The sequence below is a fragment of the Balaenoptera acutorostrata genome, chromosome 1 (genome assembly GCF_949987535.1).
Source record: "Balaenoptera acutorostrata chromosome 1, mBalAcu1.1, whole genome shotgun sequence".
Classification (NCBI taxonomy): Eukaryota; Metazoa; Chordata; class Mammalia; order Artiodactyla; family Balaenopteridae; genus Balaenoptera; species Balaenoptera acutorostrata.
Window position 1 is genome coordinate 139,392,149 of NC_080064.1, and position 16,938 is coordinate 139,409,086.

At 43.7% G+C, this 16,938-nt stretch overlaps 1 protein-coding gene across 1 annotated transcript; it reads left to right on the top strand.

Moving 5' to 3' along the window:
- The first annotated feature begins 2,273 nt into the window (after positions 1–2,273).
- TEX35 (testis expressed 35) lies at positions 2,274–16,460 on the top strand. The gene is made up of 9 exons (XM_007172941.1): positions 2,274–2,312; positions 3,034–3,084; positions 3,696–3,764; positions 4,702–4,758; positions 5,463–5,522; positions 15,238–15,308; positions 15,526–15,718; positions 16,073–16,116; positions 16,400–16,460. The coding sequence occupies exons 1-9, from the start codon at positions 2,274–2,276 to the stop codon at positions 16,458–16,460; spliced, it is 645 nt and encodes a 214-aa protein (XP_007173003.1).
- The last annotated feature ends 478 nt before the right edge of the window (positions 16,461–16,938 follow it).

The window sequence follows — 16,938 nt, forward strand, 5'->3', positions numbered from 1 at the left end:
CTTCACTGTAGGCTGGACCCTGGAACTTTGTACCTCTGGAATCACAAGAGGCCAAACACAGAGGCCTAAGGCCATTTTTAATCCTCCTTCCCCCGGCCTCCACCCCACACAACATTGTCTTCATGAAACTGAAAGATCAGGACCCCTATAAAGAAAAGGAAATCCAAATGCCATCAGCTTGGGGAAGAGAGACACATGACTGCTTCTTTCTCTCTGTTGGGAATCTTCCCTTTCACCAAACTCCATTGGAACATCGGAGGGCTCTACGGTCCTTGCCCTGGACCAGTGGATTTTGCCCTGAAGGGGGGTTAGGAAAAGCCTACCTGACATTCTCCAGGTAAGAATGGCCTACGGCCTGCATATGACAAAGTCATACTTCCACATCACAGGGCTGCTTCCACCTAGGGCCTCGCGCAGCTGCAAAATCTTAGAGAAGAGAGTAACAGACTCATTTATTTAGGTTCATTAAACATATTCCCAGCCCTTCCAGAACATACTGATGACAACAATGATGTATTTGAGGGCATGAATAGCAAGTACTATACGAAGGCACAAGCCTGGAGCTGTGGCTCTGTAGTTAAATTTCTGTCCAAATGATGACGACGATGATGATGATGTGTGTATAATTTTCTACTTTACAAAGCAGTTTTCACAATGAGACCTTGATTCCTTTTACACCCAATTTCCTGATATATGGGCCAGTGGGCTCATGTGACATGCTTGGCCAAGAGGAGACTCATTTAACAACTGCTCAGCCAAGCAAAGGACACTTTGCTGCAGGCCCAGGAGGAGTTCAACCCCAAACAAAGACAAGAAGGTGCCCATTTTCACAGAACTGGTAAATGTTGAGAAGGAGACCATCATTTTCACTGTAGTTTCCTGCTCAAGCCTATGGGATCTTTGGAAACCTGTGGAGAAAGGGCTCTCCTGCCATGTGGCCAGCGGATCTGGGAGGACCGAGCACAGTGGTCAAAGGACCTTAGCGTTCCAACCCCTCATTTACAAGGGGGAGAGGAGCTTGGGAAGCTCCCCGCCACTTCCTTGCCTCCCCTCCCATCTCTTTTCCTCCCCCACTGAACAGTGACAGGCGTTCTCCTTTGGTTGTGATGGGCTGAGACTGAAGGCTCTCACCAGGTTGGGAGCTGCAAAATAACCCCCTAGGAAATGCGTCAGAAATGCTGCAAGTGACTCCGAAGAAGCTCCAGTGCTCAAGGCCTCTGGGAAGAACAGGCATAGGGGCAGGAAATGGGAAGGTGAGGGTGATAAGTCATGTCCGGGGTGCGGACACGCACTTCACATGCAATTTGCATCATTTCCTGTACTGTCTGTTCTAGGAATTTCCAAGTTGGCCCTTTCTGTAGCAAGTAGTAGAGGGAAGAAGGCATGCCCAAGGATAAGAGGAAAGAGAATTATTCAGCATCCAGTTAGGCTTGCTAACCTGGATGCTGAATAATTTTAGGTCCCAGGGGAGGCCACGTTCCTTTGCTCTTGAAACACAAATCACAGGTACCCGCAGGATGGCCTCAGTATTCTTCATCGCCCGTCATCTGGGCTTTTCCCCGACCGCACTGTCCACATACTGCTTCTTGCCCTAACGCTCTTCCGGGATAGTAGAAAAACCAGGAGAAAAGAATGGAGTTGGGTGTAGGAGGGGAGAGGGGACAGAGCCAGCTGTGCAGTCAGGCCTGGGCATCAGAGATCGCCCTGCCGAGACTGGCACCCGTCCCCCAGCACAGAGAGCCCCGGATTAGCACGGTACGTGCACCTTGAACCGGAGAGACTTCAGGGCATCCCAACCCAAAATAGCTTTAGGCTCGAGGAAGGGTCAGGAGAGCAGGTGTGTGGGCTCCCAGGAGAAGCTCATTGTTGAGGGCAGACACCTTCTCCTGGTCTTTGGGTGGGTCCCGCTGGGAAAGGAGCCAGCAATTTTTGCTTCTCCTGGGGCGTGCCTTTTGCTTGGGCCATGCAGGCTGTGTTCCTTCAGGGTGGGCTTTCCAGGACAGCCCCTCTCCCCTTGCAGGAGGGAGACTTCGTGTCTTTGGAACCTGGCCTGAGGTCCTCTTCTCAGCGGCTGAGGCACCCCAGGCTCAAAGTTGAGGTGACACTCCGGCCGGCATGCGGGTCCTGGGCATTGTGACCTCAGCTGTTCCACACACAGAGAGGTGGGCATCCTGCCCTCACCTCAGCCTGTAACCTGCATAGGACAGTGGCCTGGTCCCGGGGCCCATTGTGGGGAGGTTGGCAAGTTGAAGAACACTCTGGCCTCCTCCATCATGTCGGCCAAGAGGGCAGAACTGAAGAAAACAAACCTGGTAAAGGAGAAACGTTGCTGGCCAATGTGGGGCCTCTTTGAACTCTCACTGGTTGGAGTTGGGGGGTACAGAGAGTCCCCAACGAACCCTCGGCTTTTCTTTCTCCCTCTGAGCATGACGTGGCCTCTCAGGCTGGAAGGAGGGTGGGGAATGGACCCCTGGCCTTGGGGTGGGAAGGACCCCTGCCAGGACAAGGAGCACTGAGATGCCCCACCCCAACCCCGGCCACTCCGGGAGCCATGAGCCCAGCCAGGCCTGCATTTTACCCGCGTGTTTAAGGCACACAAGAATCTCATCACATAAACGTAATTAACATCCACGATTTACAGACGAGGAAGTGAAGGCTCAGAGAGGCTAAATAACTTGCCTAAGTCAACACAGCTGGTAAGGAGGGCAGCTGAGACTAGAATTCAAGTCGTCTGCCTACCTCCAAAGTCAATGCTCCTGAAAAAATACTTAGATGGCTTCCTTGAGTTATCTTAAAGTGCTCCCACCAGCCCTCAGCCCCGCCAGCTCCCCAGGGAGAGGGCTGCCTGCTGAACCGGCAGGAGTCACTCATGAGAGGAGTAGAACATGAGAAAATGTGAGTTATCTTGGCTCAGGTGCTGGGGGTATGTGGGCCTGAGCTTAAGCGCAGTTGGACAGGCAGGGTTGAGTGGGTGGAGGGTCCTCCCCAATCCTGAGGCCTGGCAGCCTGAATCCCAGCCTCCTGTCTCTGCAGAACAAGAACTACAAGGCAGTTTGCCTGGAATTGAAGCCAGAGCTGATCAGAGTAAGAAGCTTCTTTGAGGCCATACCAGCAGCCAGGCCTGAGATTCATGGGGAGGTGACTTGGAGTCAGGGGTCATTCACTGTTCCTGGTGGCCAAGACTTGTCCCAGATGCTGGCGGATACATTGAGAGAGAGACAAGCTCTCTGCTCTCACAGAACAAAGCAGATACCTAAATAAATAAGGAAAAATTCAGTAGTTTTACCTATGATGCAGAGAATTAAAAATAGGGAGATGTGACCGGGGGGCTGCTGTGGGTTGAGGGCATCAGGAAGGCCTTCCTCTGAGCTGAGAGCTGTAGGACAAGGCTGCGGCCCCTGGAGGGCTGAGGACAAGTGCTGTGGGCAGAAAAAGCAGCGCGCACAGAGGCCCTGAGGTGGGAATGAGTATGGCTGTGGAGGGGACAGAAAGCTGAGGCCCAGTGGGCCAGGAAGGGAGTGGAATGAGATGCGCTCAGAGAGGGGAGAAGGATGGAGGAAACTCCTGCGCAGGTGAGGCCAGGTTACCTCTGCGCTGGCCCAAAGGGAGGAGCAGAAACTCGGAGTCATCCCTCCTGCCTCACCCTCCCACGCCTGCAGTTTCCAATATTCTGCGTTTCTGTTTTCAACCAACAGACATATGACTACAAAGAAGCTAAACAAGAAGGGCCATTTACCAAACCAGGAGGGACAAAGGAGCTAAAGGTAGGTGTGTGGACCCAGGAGACAGGAAGTTGGATCAGCACAGTGAACAGGTGGGGCCGACAGAACAACTTCTGCAGCAGGTAAACTGCCAGCGTCTGCAGTTCTGCTCCAGCCCCTGTGACTTCATTCCTTCTGGTTCTCTCTATTTTAAAATAATTTCAGACTTACAGAAAATTTTCCAAAAAATGGAACAATGAGTTATACCCCTCCCCCAGATTCCCAAATGTTGGCATTTTATCTTGGTTTTTTTTTCTCTCTTTCATATTCACACACCTATATATAACATATATATTTCCTGAACCATCTGCGAGCATGAGGTTCTCTCAAATTTCGGTATATATTTCCTCAAAACAAGAACACTCTTACACAGCCACAGTACAATTATCCAAACATCAAAAGCAGGAAATTAGTGTTCATACAGTTCTCACCTACAGCCCTTATTCTAATTTCACCAGTTATCCCACTAATGTCTTTCATAACAAAAGAGAAGATAACTTTTTTGGTCTGGGATCCAATCCAGAATCACACCTTGCATCTAGTTTCCATGTCTCTCAGTCTTTTTTCATCTGGAACAGTTCTTCGACCTTGTCTTTTGGGACACTTCATTTTTTATTACAAATCATTTATTTTGTGGAATGACCCTGAATCTGGGTTGTCTGATGCTTCCTCACCATTAGACTTAGGCCATGCATTTTTCGGTGGTCACACCACAGGAGGGAAAGTATGACCTTTTCAAAGTGCATCACATCTGGAGGTACAGGATGTCTGTGTGTCCCACTATCCTATTTTCTTAATAGCATCCTTTCTTTCCTCCCTGCTGGCATCTATCTCTCTGCTCCTCTTTTGGCAATGCCCCAGGATCTTTCCTTTCCTCCTTTTGACCATTTCCCTTCCATCCAAGACATTTCTTTACTCCTTCTCTATTTTATTTCCTCAGAATGAACTCAGGAAGGTGAGGGAAGAGCTCAAGGAAAAAATGGAGGAGATAAAACAGGTAACAGGATGAGACTTTTCAGCTCACGGAGAAAAAGTGTAGCTTCAAGGAAAATGCAATGCCTAACTCTGAATAGTAAAGAAAATCAGAAATTGCATGGAAAAAGCAATCAAACCAACTGAGCCTAAATCCCCTAGAGTGTTTAAGTGTCAGCAGCTTAGGTTATCTGTTTCTTACTTGTTTGATGCTTAAACCCAAATTTTGAATGATAAGGGCTCTCTAAGATATCTCATTAATAAGGGTGGGGAGATACAACCTTAGTGACAGAGTGAGAGGGGCTGACCTGGAATTTGGGGGCAGTCAGGGACCAATTCCATTGTCCTAATACTCTTCCCCTGAGTAAGCTGCAGAGAAAGAATCCTCTTCTTGTTTCTCTGATGGAATCACCTATAGCATATTCATGAACAAAGGAAATGCTCAAGCAAGAACGTGTAATTGAGCTGTGGTCTGAGCTCCACATGGCAGCCTTGCAATGACCAGATCCAAGCTGTGCCAAGGCTGCTGCTGGTGGTGACTTGATGATACACTCACCCTAGTCCCTTCACAGACTCTTGGGAAGAAAGTGGTTTTAGTAGGCCATTATTAGAACATTCCTTAATCTTTATCCAGCTCATTCCAGGGGAGCAGCTGCAGCCCTTAGCTTAAAATGCCTGAAAGACAACTCCACATTCAATAATGTGCTCTTTGCCTTTCTTCCTCACTAGATAAAAGATGTAATGGACAAGGATTTTGAAAAACTCTATGAATTTGTGGAGATTATGAAGGTAAGCATTTACTGAGTGCCCTCCATGGGCCAGTACCATACTAGGAATCATGCAAGGAGATGCCAAGCCTGCCCTGAAAGTGCTTACAACTTGATAAGAGACCCAAACTCTATTGCAAAAAAGAACTAAATAACAAGTAAGTACCAAGCTAAATGATGACTGGTTGTCAACTAACCAGGGGTTTAGAGAAGTGAGTAATGAATGTGGGTTGGGGTAACCAGAAAAGTCCTTTCAGAGGAAGTGAACCTTAAGGTGAGTCTTAAGGCAGCATTGGAAGTTTAATGTGAATCTAACCAAGAGCCCAGTAAGATTATTTTTGAACTCAGTAATTACTAAAAGGATCATCTAGATTCTAGAATAGCAGTTTACAGACTTTGGTGGGTTTCAGAATCACCAGGAGCACAAACATAGGAAACAGAGCTCAGGTCCTGTGTGGATGGGGCTGGCACCTTGGGGTTTTGTTCATGGTCCCCAGGTAGAAGATTGAGAACAACAAATGCAGAAGCATAAATAGGCAAAAGCATTTATTTATAAATTTTTCAAGAGTTGTAAGGGGGCATTACTTCTACCAGATATTAAAATCATAATGAAGCCAACTTAATAACCAAATTAAGGTGGTACAGCCCAAGGATAACCAGACAAATGATGAAACCAACATAGATAATCCTGTAACAGCCTCTCTGCCAGGGATGCACTGTGAATCACTTCTGAGGATTTCTAAAATCCATTTACCCAGGCCCTGGCCCAGATAAACTGAATAAAAACCTCCAAGGTTGGGCACAGTTGCTCAAAACTCTGTTAAGTGATTCAGATCCTTGCTCCTGATGAGAACCAGGTCCTTAGCACATTAGCAGTAGTTATTAACATTGGCTACGTGTTAGAATCACCTGTACTGTGATTTTGAACAGCTCCTCTTTGCACCTGGCTGCACTCCATAGCAATTATATCAGAACCTCTTAATATGGGGTCTGCGGACTTCCCTGGTGGCACAGTGGTTAAGAATCTGCCTGCCAGTGCAGGGAACACGGGTTTGATCCCTGGTCCGGGAAGATTCCACATGCCGTGGAGTAACTAAGCCCATGTGCCACAACTACTGAGCCTGCACTCTAGAGCCCTCGAGCCACAACTACTGAGCCCACGCACTGCAGCTACTGAAGCCCGTGCACCTAGAGCCCATGCTCTGCAACAAGAGAAGCCACCACAATGAGAAGCTCGCACACCTCAAAGAAGAGCAGCCCCTGCTCGCCGCCACTAGAGAAAGCCCACGTGCAGTAACAAAAACCCAACGCAGGGCTTCCCTGGTGGCGCAGTGGTTGAGAGCCTGCCTGCCAATGCAGGGCGCACGGGTTCGGGCCCTGGTCTGGGAGGATCCCGCATGCCGCGGAGCGACTGGGCCCGTGAGCCACAATTGCTGAGCCTGCGCGTCTGGAGCCTGTGCTCCGCAACAAGAGAGGCTGTGGTGGTGGGAGGCCCGCGCACCGCGATGAAGAGATGGCCCCCACTTGCCACAACTAGGGAAAGCCCTCGCACAGAAACGAAGACCCAACACAGCCATAAATAAATAAATAAATAAATAAATAAATAAATAAAGACTTTCTATAAAAAAAAAAAAAAAAAAAAAAAAAAAAAAACCCAACGCAGCCAAAAATAAATTAAAAAAAAAAAAAGAATGGAGGCAAAAATCGAGAAGATGCAATAAATGTTTAACAAAGACCTAGAAGAATTAAAGAGCAAACAAACAGAGATGAACAATACAATAACTGAAATGAAAACTACACTAGAAGGAATCAATAGTAGAATAACTGAGGCAGAAGAATGGATAAGTGACCTGGAAGAAAGAACAGTGGAATTCACTGCCACGGAACAGAATAAAGAAAAAAGACTGAAAAGAAATGAAGACAGCCTAAGAGACCTCTGGGACAATATTAAATGCAACAACATTCGCATTATAGGGGTCGCAGAAGGGGAAGAGAGAGAGAAAGGACCCGAGAAAACATTTGAAGAGATTATAGTCAAAAACTTCCCTAACATGGGAAAGGAAATAGCCACCCAAGTCCAGGAAGTGCAGAGAGTCCCATACAGGATAAACCCAAGGAGAAACATGCCAAGACATATAGTAATCAAATTGGCAAAATTAAAGACAAAGAAAAATTATTGAAAGCAGCAAGGGAAAAATGACAAATAACATACAAGGGAACTCCCATAAGGTTAACAGCTGATTTCTCAGCAGAAACTCTACACGCAAGAAGGGAGTGGCATGATATATTTAAAGTGATGGAAAGGAAGAACCTACAACCAAGATTATTCTACCCGGCAAGGCTCTCATTCAGATTTGAAGGAGAAATCAAAAGCTTTACAGACAAGCAAAAGCTAAGAGAATTCAGCACTACCAAACCAGCTCTACAACAAATGCTAAAGGAACTTCTCTAAGTGGGAAACACAAGAGAAGAAAAGGACCTACAAAAACAAACCCATAACAATTAAGAAAATGGTCATAGGAACATACATCTTGATAATTACCTTAAATGTGAATGGATTAAATGCCCCAAGCAAAAGACACAGGCTCGCTGAATGGATACAAAAACAAGACCCATATATATGCTGTCTACAAGAGACCCACTTCAGACCTAGGGACACATACAGACTGAAAGTGAGGGGATGGAAAAAGATATTCCATGCAAATGGAAATCAAAAGAAAGCTGAAGTAGTGATACTCATATCAGATAAAATAGACTTTAAAATAATGTTACAAGAGACAAGGAAGGACACTACATAATGATCAAGGGATCAATCCAAGAAGAAGATATAACAATTATAAATATATATGCACCCAACATAGGAGCACCTCAATACATAAGGCAACTGCTAACAGCTATAAAAGAGGAAATCAACAGTAACACAATAATAGTGGGGGACTTTAACACCTCACTTACACCAATGGACAGATCATCCAAACAGAAAATGAATAAGGAAACAGAAGCTTTAAATGACACAATAGACCAGATAGATTTAATTGATATTTATAGGACATTCCATCCAAAAACAGCAGATTACACTTTCTTCTCAAGTTTGCACGGAACATTCTCCAGGATAGAGCACATCTTAGGTCACAAATCAAGGCTCAGTAAATTTAAGAAAATTGAAATCATATCAAGCATCTTTTCTGACCACAACGCTATGAGATTAGAAATCAATTACAGGGGAAAAAAACGTAAAAAACACAAACACATGGAGGCTAAACAATATGTTACTAAATAACCAAGAGATCACTGAAGAAATCAAAGAGGAACTCAAAAAATACCTAGAGACAAATGACAATGCAAACACGACGATCCAAAACGTATGAGATGCAGCAAAAGCAGTTCTAAGAGGGAAGTTTATAGCAATACAACCCTACCTCAAGAAACAAGAAAAATCTCAAATAAACAATCTAACCTTACACCTAAAGGAACTAGAGAACGAAGAACAAACAAAGCCCGAAGTTAGTAGAAGGAAAGAAATCATAAAGATCAGAGCAGAAATAAATGAAATAGAAACAAAGAAAACAAGAGCAAAGATCAATAAAACTAAAAGCTGGTTCTTTGAGAAGATAAACAAAATTGATAAACCATTAGCTAGACTCATGAAGAAAAAGAGGGAGAGGACTCAAATCAATAAAATTATAAATGAAAAAGGAGAAGTTACAACAGACACCACAGAAATACAAAGCATCCTAAGAGACTACTACAAGCAACTCTATGCCAATAAAATGGACAACCTGGAAGAAATGGACAGATTCTTAGAAAGGTATAACCTTCAAAGACTGAGCCAGGAAGAAACAGAAACTATGAACAGACCACTCACAAGTAATGAAATTGAAACTGGGATTAAAAATATTCCAACAAACAGAAGTTCATGACCAGATGACTTCACAGGTGAATTCTATCAAACATTTAGAGACGGGCTAACACCCATTCTTCTCAAACTATTCCAAAAAATTGCAGAGGAAGGAACACTCCCAAACTCATTCTACGAGGCCACCATCACCCTGATACCAAAACGAGAGAAAGATACTACAAAAAGAGAAAATTACAGACCAATATCACTGATGAATATAGATACAAAAATCCTCAACAAAATACTAGCAAACAGAATTCAACAACACATTAAAAGGATCATACACCATGACCAAGTGGGATTTATCCCAGGGATGCAAGGATTCTTCAATATATGCAAATCAATCAATGTGATACACCATATTAACAAATTGAAGAATAAAAACCATATGATCATCTCAATAGATGCAGAAAATAGATGCACAAAATTCAACACCCATTTATGATAAAAACGCTCCAGAAGGTGGGCATAGAGGGAACATACCTCAACATAATAAAGGCCATGTATGACAAACCCACAGCAAACATCATTCTCAATGGTGAGAAAATGAAAGCATTTCCTCTAAGATCAGGAACAAGACAAGGATGTCCACTCTCTCCACTATTATTTAACATAGTTTTGGAAGTCCTAGCTATGACAATCAGAGAAGAAAAAGAAATAAAAGGAATACAAATTGGAAAAGAAGCAAAACTGTCACTGTTTGCAGATGACATGATACTATACATAGAGAATCCTAAAGATGCCACCAGAAAACTACTAGAGCTAATCAATGAATTTGGTAAAGTTGCAAGATACACAATTAATGCACAGAAATCTCTTGCATTCCTATACACTAATGATGAAAAATCTGAAAGAGAAATTAAGGAAACACTCCCATTTACCCTTGCAACAAAAAGAATAAAATACCTAGGAATAAACCTACCTAGGGAGACAAAAGACCTGTATGCAGAAAACTATAAGACACTGATGAAAGAAATTAAATATGATACAAACAGATGGAGAGATATACCATGTTCTTGGATTGGAAGAATCAATATTGTGAAAATGACTATACTACCCAAAGCAATCTACAGATTCACTGCAATCGCTATCAAATTACCAACGGCATTTTTTACAGAACTAGAACAAAAATATCTTAAAATTTGTATGGAGACACAAAAGACCCCAAGTAGCCAAAGCAGTCTTGAGGGAAAAAAACGGAGCTGTAGGAGTCAGACTCCCTGACTTCGGACTATACTACAAAGCTACAGTAATCAAGACAATATGGTACTGGCACAGAAACAGAAAGATAGATCAATGGAACAGGATAGAAAGCCCAGAGATAAACCCAAGCACCTATGGTCAACTAATCTATGACAAAGGAGGCAAGGATATACAATGGAGAAAAGACAGTCTCTTCAATAAGTGGTGCTGGGAAAACTGGACAGCTACATGTAAAAGAATGAAATTAGAACACTCCCTAACACCATACACAAAAATAAACTCAAAATGGATTCGAGACCTAAATGTAAGACTGGACACTATAAAACTCTTAGAGGAAAACATAGGAAGAATACTCTTTGACATAAATATCAGCAACAACTTTTTTGACCCACCTCCTAGAGTAATGGAAATAAAAACAGAAATAAACAAATGGGACCTAATGAAACTTCAAAGCTTTTGCAAAGCAAAGGAAACTACAAACAAGATGAAAAGACAACCCTCAGAATGGAAGAAAATATTTGCAAACGAATCAACGGACAAAGGATGAATCTCCAAAATATATAAACAGCTCATGCAGCTCATTATTAAAAAAACAAACAACGCAATCCTAAAATGGGCAGAAGACCTAAATAGACATTTCTCCAAAGGAGACACATGAAAAGCTTCTCAACATCACTAATTATTATAGAAACGCAAATCAAAACTACAATGAGGTATCACCTCACACCAGTTAGAATGGGCATCATCAGAAAGTCTACAAACAACAAATGCTGGAGAGGGTGTGGAGAAAAGGGAACCCTCTTGCACTGTTGGTGGGAATGTAAATTGATACAGCCACTATGGAGAACAGTACGGAGGTTCCTTAAAAAACTAAAAGTAGAATTACCATATGACCCAGCAATCCCACTACTGGGCATATACCCAGAGAAAACCATAATTCAAATAGACACATGCACCCCAATGTTCATTGCAGCACTATTTACAATAGCCAGGTCATGGAAGCAACCTAAATGCCCATCGACAGACGGATGGATAAAGAAGATGTAGTACATATATACAATGGAATATTACTCAGCCATAAAAAGGAACAAAACTGGGTCATTTGTAGAGACGTGGATGAATCTAGAGACTGTCATACAGAGTGAAGTCAGAAAGAGAAAAACAAATATCGTATATTAATGCATACATGTGGAACCTAGAAAAATGCTACAGATGAACCGGTTTGCAGGGCAGAAATAGAGAGAAAGATGTAGAGAAGAAACGTATGGACACCAAGGGGGGAAAGCGGCGGGGCGTGGCCATGGTGGGGAGGGGTAGTGGTGGGATGAATTGGGAGATTGGGATTGACTTGTATACACTGATGTGCATAAAACTGATGACTAATAAGAACCTGCTGTATAGCACAGGGAACTCTTCTCAATACTTTGTAATGACTTACGTGGGAAAATAATTTTAAAAGGAGTGGATATATGTATAGGTATAACTGATGCACTTTGCTGTACAGCAGAAACTAACACAACATTTTAAATCAACTATACTCCAATAAAAAAGAATATTGCCTGACTATATAAGGGAAAAGCTTAACTCAGTTAACAGTATAAACTGAAATAGTATATAAAGTGAATTTTAAAAATAAAAATAAGAAGTATGTATTTAACTGGATGGTCTAAATATAACTACAATGGAAGAAATCACAAAGGAATATTGATAATATTTAACAATACAAAAATTTTAAAAATTATAACAGAAAAGCACCATACACAGAGTTAAAAAGTAAGCAACAGTTTTGGGGAAATAATTTTCCACAAATATGATAGACATAGACAAAAGCTTTTTATGTGTAACATACAAAGCTCACACAAATCAATAAGAACCAACTAGGAAAATGGGCAAAGGGTATATGTGAACAATCCACAGAGGGGAATATTACTAAAAAGCAATAAATATATTAACAAGTTTTACCTCATGAGTAACCAAATAACTGCCACATTCAAATAAGCCAAGTTGTAATTTATGGCAATTATAAAGCAAGATAGGAATGCTCTTGTACTGCTGATTGGAGTACAAGTTTGTACAAAACTAAAAAGGAATTAGACAATAGGTATCAAAAATATCAAAACTCCATGACTTATCAACTCCTTGACTTCTCAGAATTTAACCTATGAGAATAACCAGAAATGCCAGCATGGGTATATATAAAAAGATGTTCATCACAGGATTATTTATAATAGCAAAAAATTATAAACAACCACAATTTTCAAAGTAGAGAAATAGCCAAAAAAATTACGATACATCTATATAATGAAAATTCACTATAAGAGACAGAATTTAGAAAGAGTACTTTTAATGAGAAGTGAAAAAGCAAGATGCAAGTAATATATACAGGCTGATCTCAACAGGTGAAAAAAAATTGGTAAGTAAATATATAGAAAAAAGACTGGAAAGAAATATACCAAAAGGGTTAATTGCTGTTATTGAAAGGTGATGAGATTAATTTTTTCTTTTATATTCCTCTGTATTGTCCACATTGTCTGCAAAGGGCATGTCTTATTTCTATATCAAAATGCAAACACAGTAAGTGTTTTGTTAGTGGATAGGACTGGGTATCACAAGGCACAAAGGAGGCTATTTCGGGCACGGGAACAGCTTGCACACAGCATGGAAGCAGGATGAACGCGAAGCTTCTCACAGTCAGTGGGGAGATCAGTCATAAAAGAGGGATCATTGGGGGAAACTGTGAGAAATAAAATGGAGTGGGCACAAAGGCGGTGGATAATGAAGGCTTCTGAAAGACAGGCAGACAGGTTGGGACTTGGTTGTGTAAGCAGTAAGAGGCCTCTGGAGATTCTTAATCAAAGAACATGCTAGGAGCAGCATTTCAGAAAGCTGAGCTGGCAGCTGCTTGCAAGGTGGCCTGGGGGCGCCGGGGGAGCCGGTGGGGGCCGTCTGGAGCAAGAATATCAAACTGGAAGCCACATCCCCGCTCAAGGTGAAGAAAGCTGGACCAAGTGTAGAAACAGAAGGAAAAGGGTAAATCTGAAAGATGCAGTGAAGGAAAAATAACATTCTTGGTGATTGATTCAGTATAAAGAATGAAGGCGAGGCAAGCATGCATGATGACACCAAAGTTTTAATCTGGACGATTAGAAAAAAGTGGTGACAGTGACAGGCTAGTTGGGAAGCAGCTAATTTAGAAGAGAAAGTGAAGAGGTCAGTTTGGAACATGATGAGTTTGAAGTGATGGTGAGACTTTTAAGAATATGGGATGTTTTGACTCTGATGTTTTGGACCCAGGGGAATATTGACTTCAAGGATATTTGACTTTATTTACAAATACAAATGTCTTATTCCAAATTTATACAAACATTTTAAAATGCTTTTCAAGAAGATATTTTTTGGAAATCATTTCCATCCTGACAGTGTAATTCCTTGATCAATTTTCTACCCCAGATCAGTAAACCCTTCCCAGATCTTTTATTTTTTTTTAAAATGGTTTTCCTTGAAGCAAATTATTTTTCATTTATATTTTGTGATAGTCAATCCAATCCTGTTTTTGTCCTTCACAGATATTGTCAATAATACTGTCACCATCTTAGAAATTCTTTGTGACCACTATTTCTATCCAATTTTTCCGGGTCAGATTTTAGAGATCTAAAATTTGCCAAGAAGATTTTATTATTATTTCAGTTCTTAATAATAAATGTGAGGTTACTGTCTACTTTATTTTGTGTTGACCATTGAGCTACTGTCTACTTTATTTTGTGTTGACCATTTCTGCCAGGAGTTGGGTAAAAGATGGAACAAACACAGATACACAGGATCTATGTACATGGCAGGGGTCAAAACACTGGAGTCAGAAACGTCTTTGGGGGGGATCACGGCGTTTGTTTTCTTTTTTTTTTTTATAAATTTATTGATTTTATCTATTTATTTTTGGCTGTGTTGGGTCCTCGCTGCTGTGAGCGGGCTTTCTCTAGTTGCAGCGAGCGGGGGCCACTCCTTGTTGTGGTGCGCGGGCCTCTCACTGCGGTGGCTTCGCTTGTTGCGGAGCACGGGCTCCAGGCGTGCGGGCCTCAGGAGCCGTGGCTCACGGGCTCAGTAGTTGTGGCATGCGAGCTCAGTAGTTGTGGCTCGTGGGCTCCAGAGCGCAGGCTCAGTAGCTGTGGCACACGGGCTTAGTTGCTCCGCGGCATGTGGGATCCTCCCGGACCAGGGCTCGAACCCGTGTCCCCTGCAATGTCAGGTGGACTCTCAACCACTGCACCACCAGGGAAGCCCACGGGGTTTGTTTTCTTGGTTCCATGATTGTATAGGCATTGAACCAAGGCAGATAAGGGTTTTATTCAAGTGTGAGATCAGGTAAAATAGATCCTGGCCTCTGACTCACATGGAGATTTTGGACAAGCCCCTAATGACTCTGCCTGTGCTTCAGCTTCGTTATGGAATGGGGGAGGAGACAGGGAGAGGTGGCACATGTCAGGTACATCCTAGTGAGCCACCTCACCCAGAGCTGGTAAGGATTCTTGAGGAAGTAAGATGCTGCGGTGGTCTCTGAGTGGTTTGCAGAACGAGGCAGGAAAAGGGACTTCAAAAGTCCTTCATGATGATGATTTTAGCTTTGAATTCTCTCTTGAAGGAAATGCAAAAGGATATGGATGAGAAGTTGGATGTTTTAATAAATATACAGAAGAACAGCAAGCTGGGAGTGTAACCTGCACCCGTCTCTCCTCAACCCTAAAGAATCTCCTCTCTTCGCTTTGCTAAGCGTCCTCGGGGTTCAGTGGACTCCCAGACCCTTCAAGGAGCTTGGTTTCTCTTCCCCAGTGGCTTGTAGTCAAGGCCTTCCACGGCCAACCATGCTACTGGTTATCTCCTTTCATGTTGAAAATTATCTCCCCAATTCTGCCCCTCCCTGACTCCCCAGACGTCTCAGGAGAGGACCAAAGGAGCAGCAAGAACTCAGGCTGATAGGAAAGACGGACACAGACCCACAGATCCGGCTCAAGAAAATGGATGGAGCTGATGGAGCGCCACTCGCCCTTCACAAAAAGATGATGGCACTACAACAACCAAAAAAGGATCCAATGGGGTCCCTTCACCAATGTGATACCTGCTGTGTAATGAAGCCCTCCCTGCCCCTGCCCCGGTGTTACACCCCTGGGTTCCTGTTCCCCCCGACCTCCCCTGGGCTCTCTCACTCCCTTACCCCTTGCTGTAAAGGACTGGTTCCACTCCTCTCCTGGCCCCAGGATGCCTCCCTAGTCTTGAGTCCGCTCTGGGGTCTTGCCCTATAGGCCCGGGGTGATTCCAAAACCATGACCAAGTAGGACTCAACCCTGGATGCACCTGCTCCCAAGTGCAACTGTACTGTCTGTCCTTTCCTATAGCAAGACCCGATGAGGCGCCCAGCAGGCTGGCCATCGTGGACCAGGGAAAAATGATCTTTCTGGTGCCGTTTCTGTCCTCCACAGGAGAAATGTTTGTTGTGTGCCCCAAAGAACAACTACAATCAGGGGTAGGTAGATCCACGGAAGCCCCTTATCTCAATCGGGTGCCCCGTCCTCCCAGAGGCAGTGTGCTCAGGGGTGCATTCCCATCAAATCTCACCCATGGTTATGGTTATGCAGGCTCTGCCCCCCCTCACATCCACTCAGTCTTAGAGGACGTGGCACAGGAAGGAGGACTTGCTTAGCCCAGCCTGGAGGCTGCTGCCTAGAGGCCCCCGTGGAGGGGAGGGTGCCTTGCCAGCTGCTGAGCTGACCTTGCCTCAGGCTCCTGACTTTCTCCCCATATAACAGGCAACTTCCATACCAGGCCTGGGCATCCTTTTCACCCTTGGCATCTGGACCTGCTTTCTGATTTATCTGTGCTTCAACTCCTGTGTGACTGAGGACGTAGTTCCAACTTAGTGCCACCGCAGGACCTATCAAAAGCTCTGGTTCAGCCTCTCCCCACTCCTTGAGCTGCACAGCAAATGCTTGCTGCCCTCTTGCATACCACCCTGCCCCTGGATCCCTCTACCCGGAGAGTAAAGCCTTCATTTAAAGCCAAAGCGGGAGTCAAAGTGTTGAATATCAGCCTCAAACTTGAGTGTGCAAGGAGTGTCACTTTTTTGGATTGAAATCAGTGTATTTCAGACTCCAACCTCTCTTCTTGCTTCCTGATGGTTTAGTGGAAAATTCTTAAGGTCATCCTTAGGGTCTTCCTAAGGATGATCCTTCCCCCCTCATCCCTGCTTCCCTCCTCTTCACCTGGTTCTGAAAATGTCCCAGGTCAAAAGAGAGGAAGGGAGGCCCTGAAGATATCAGATGCCATTCTGCGTGATCCCAGAAGTGTG

Coding starts and splice junctions, on each gene's coding strand:
- TEX35 (XM_007172941.1), top strand. CDS start 2,274: ATGTCGGCCAAGAGGGCAGAACTGAAGAAAACAAACCTG. Junction 15,309..15,525: donor AAGAACAGCAAGCTGGGAGT/GTAACCTGCACC, acceptor CTGACTCCCCAG/ACGTCTCAGGAGAGGACCAA. Junction 16,117..16,399: donor AAGAACAACTACAATCAGGG/GTAGGTAGATCC, acceptor CCCATATAACAG/GCAACTTCCATACCAGGCCT.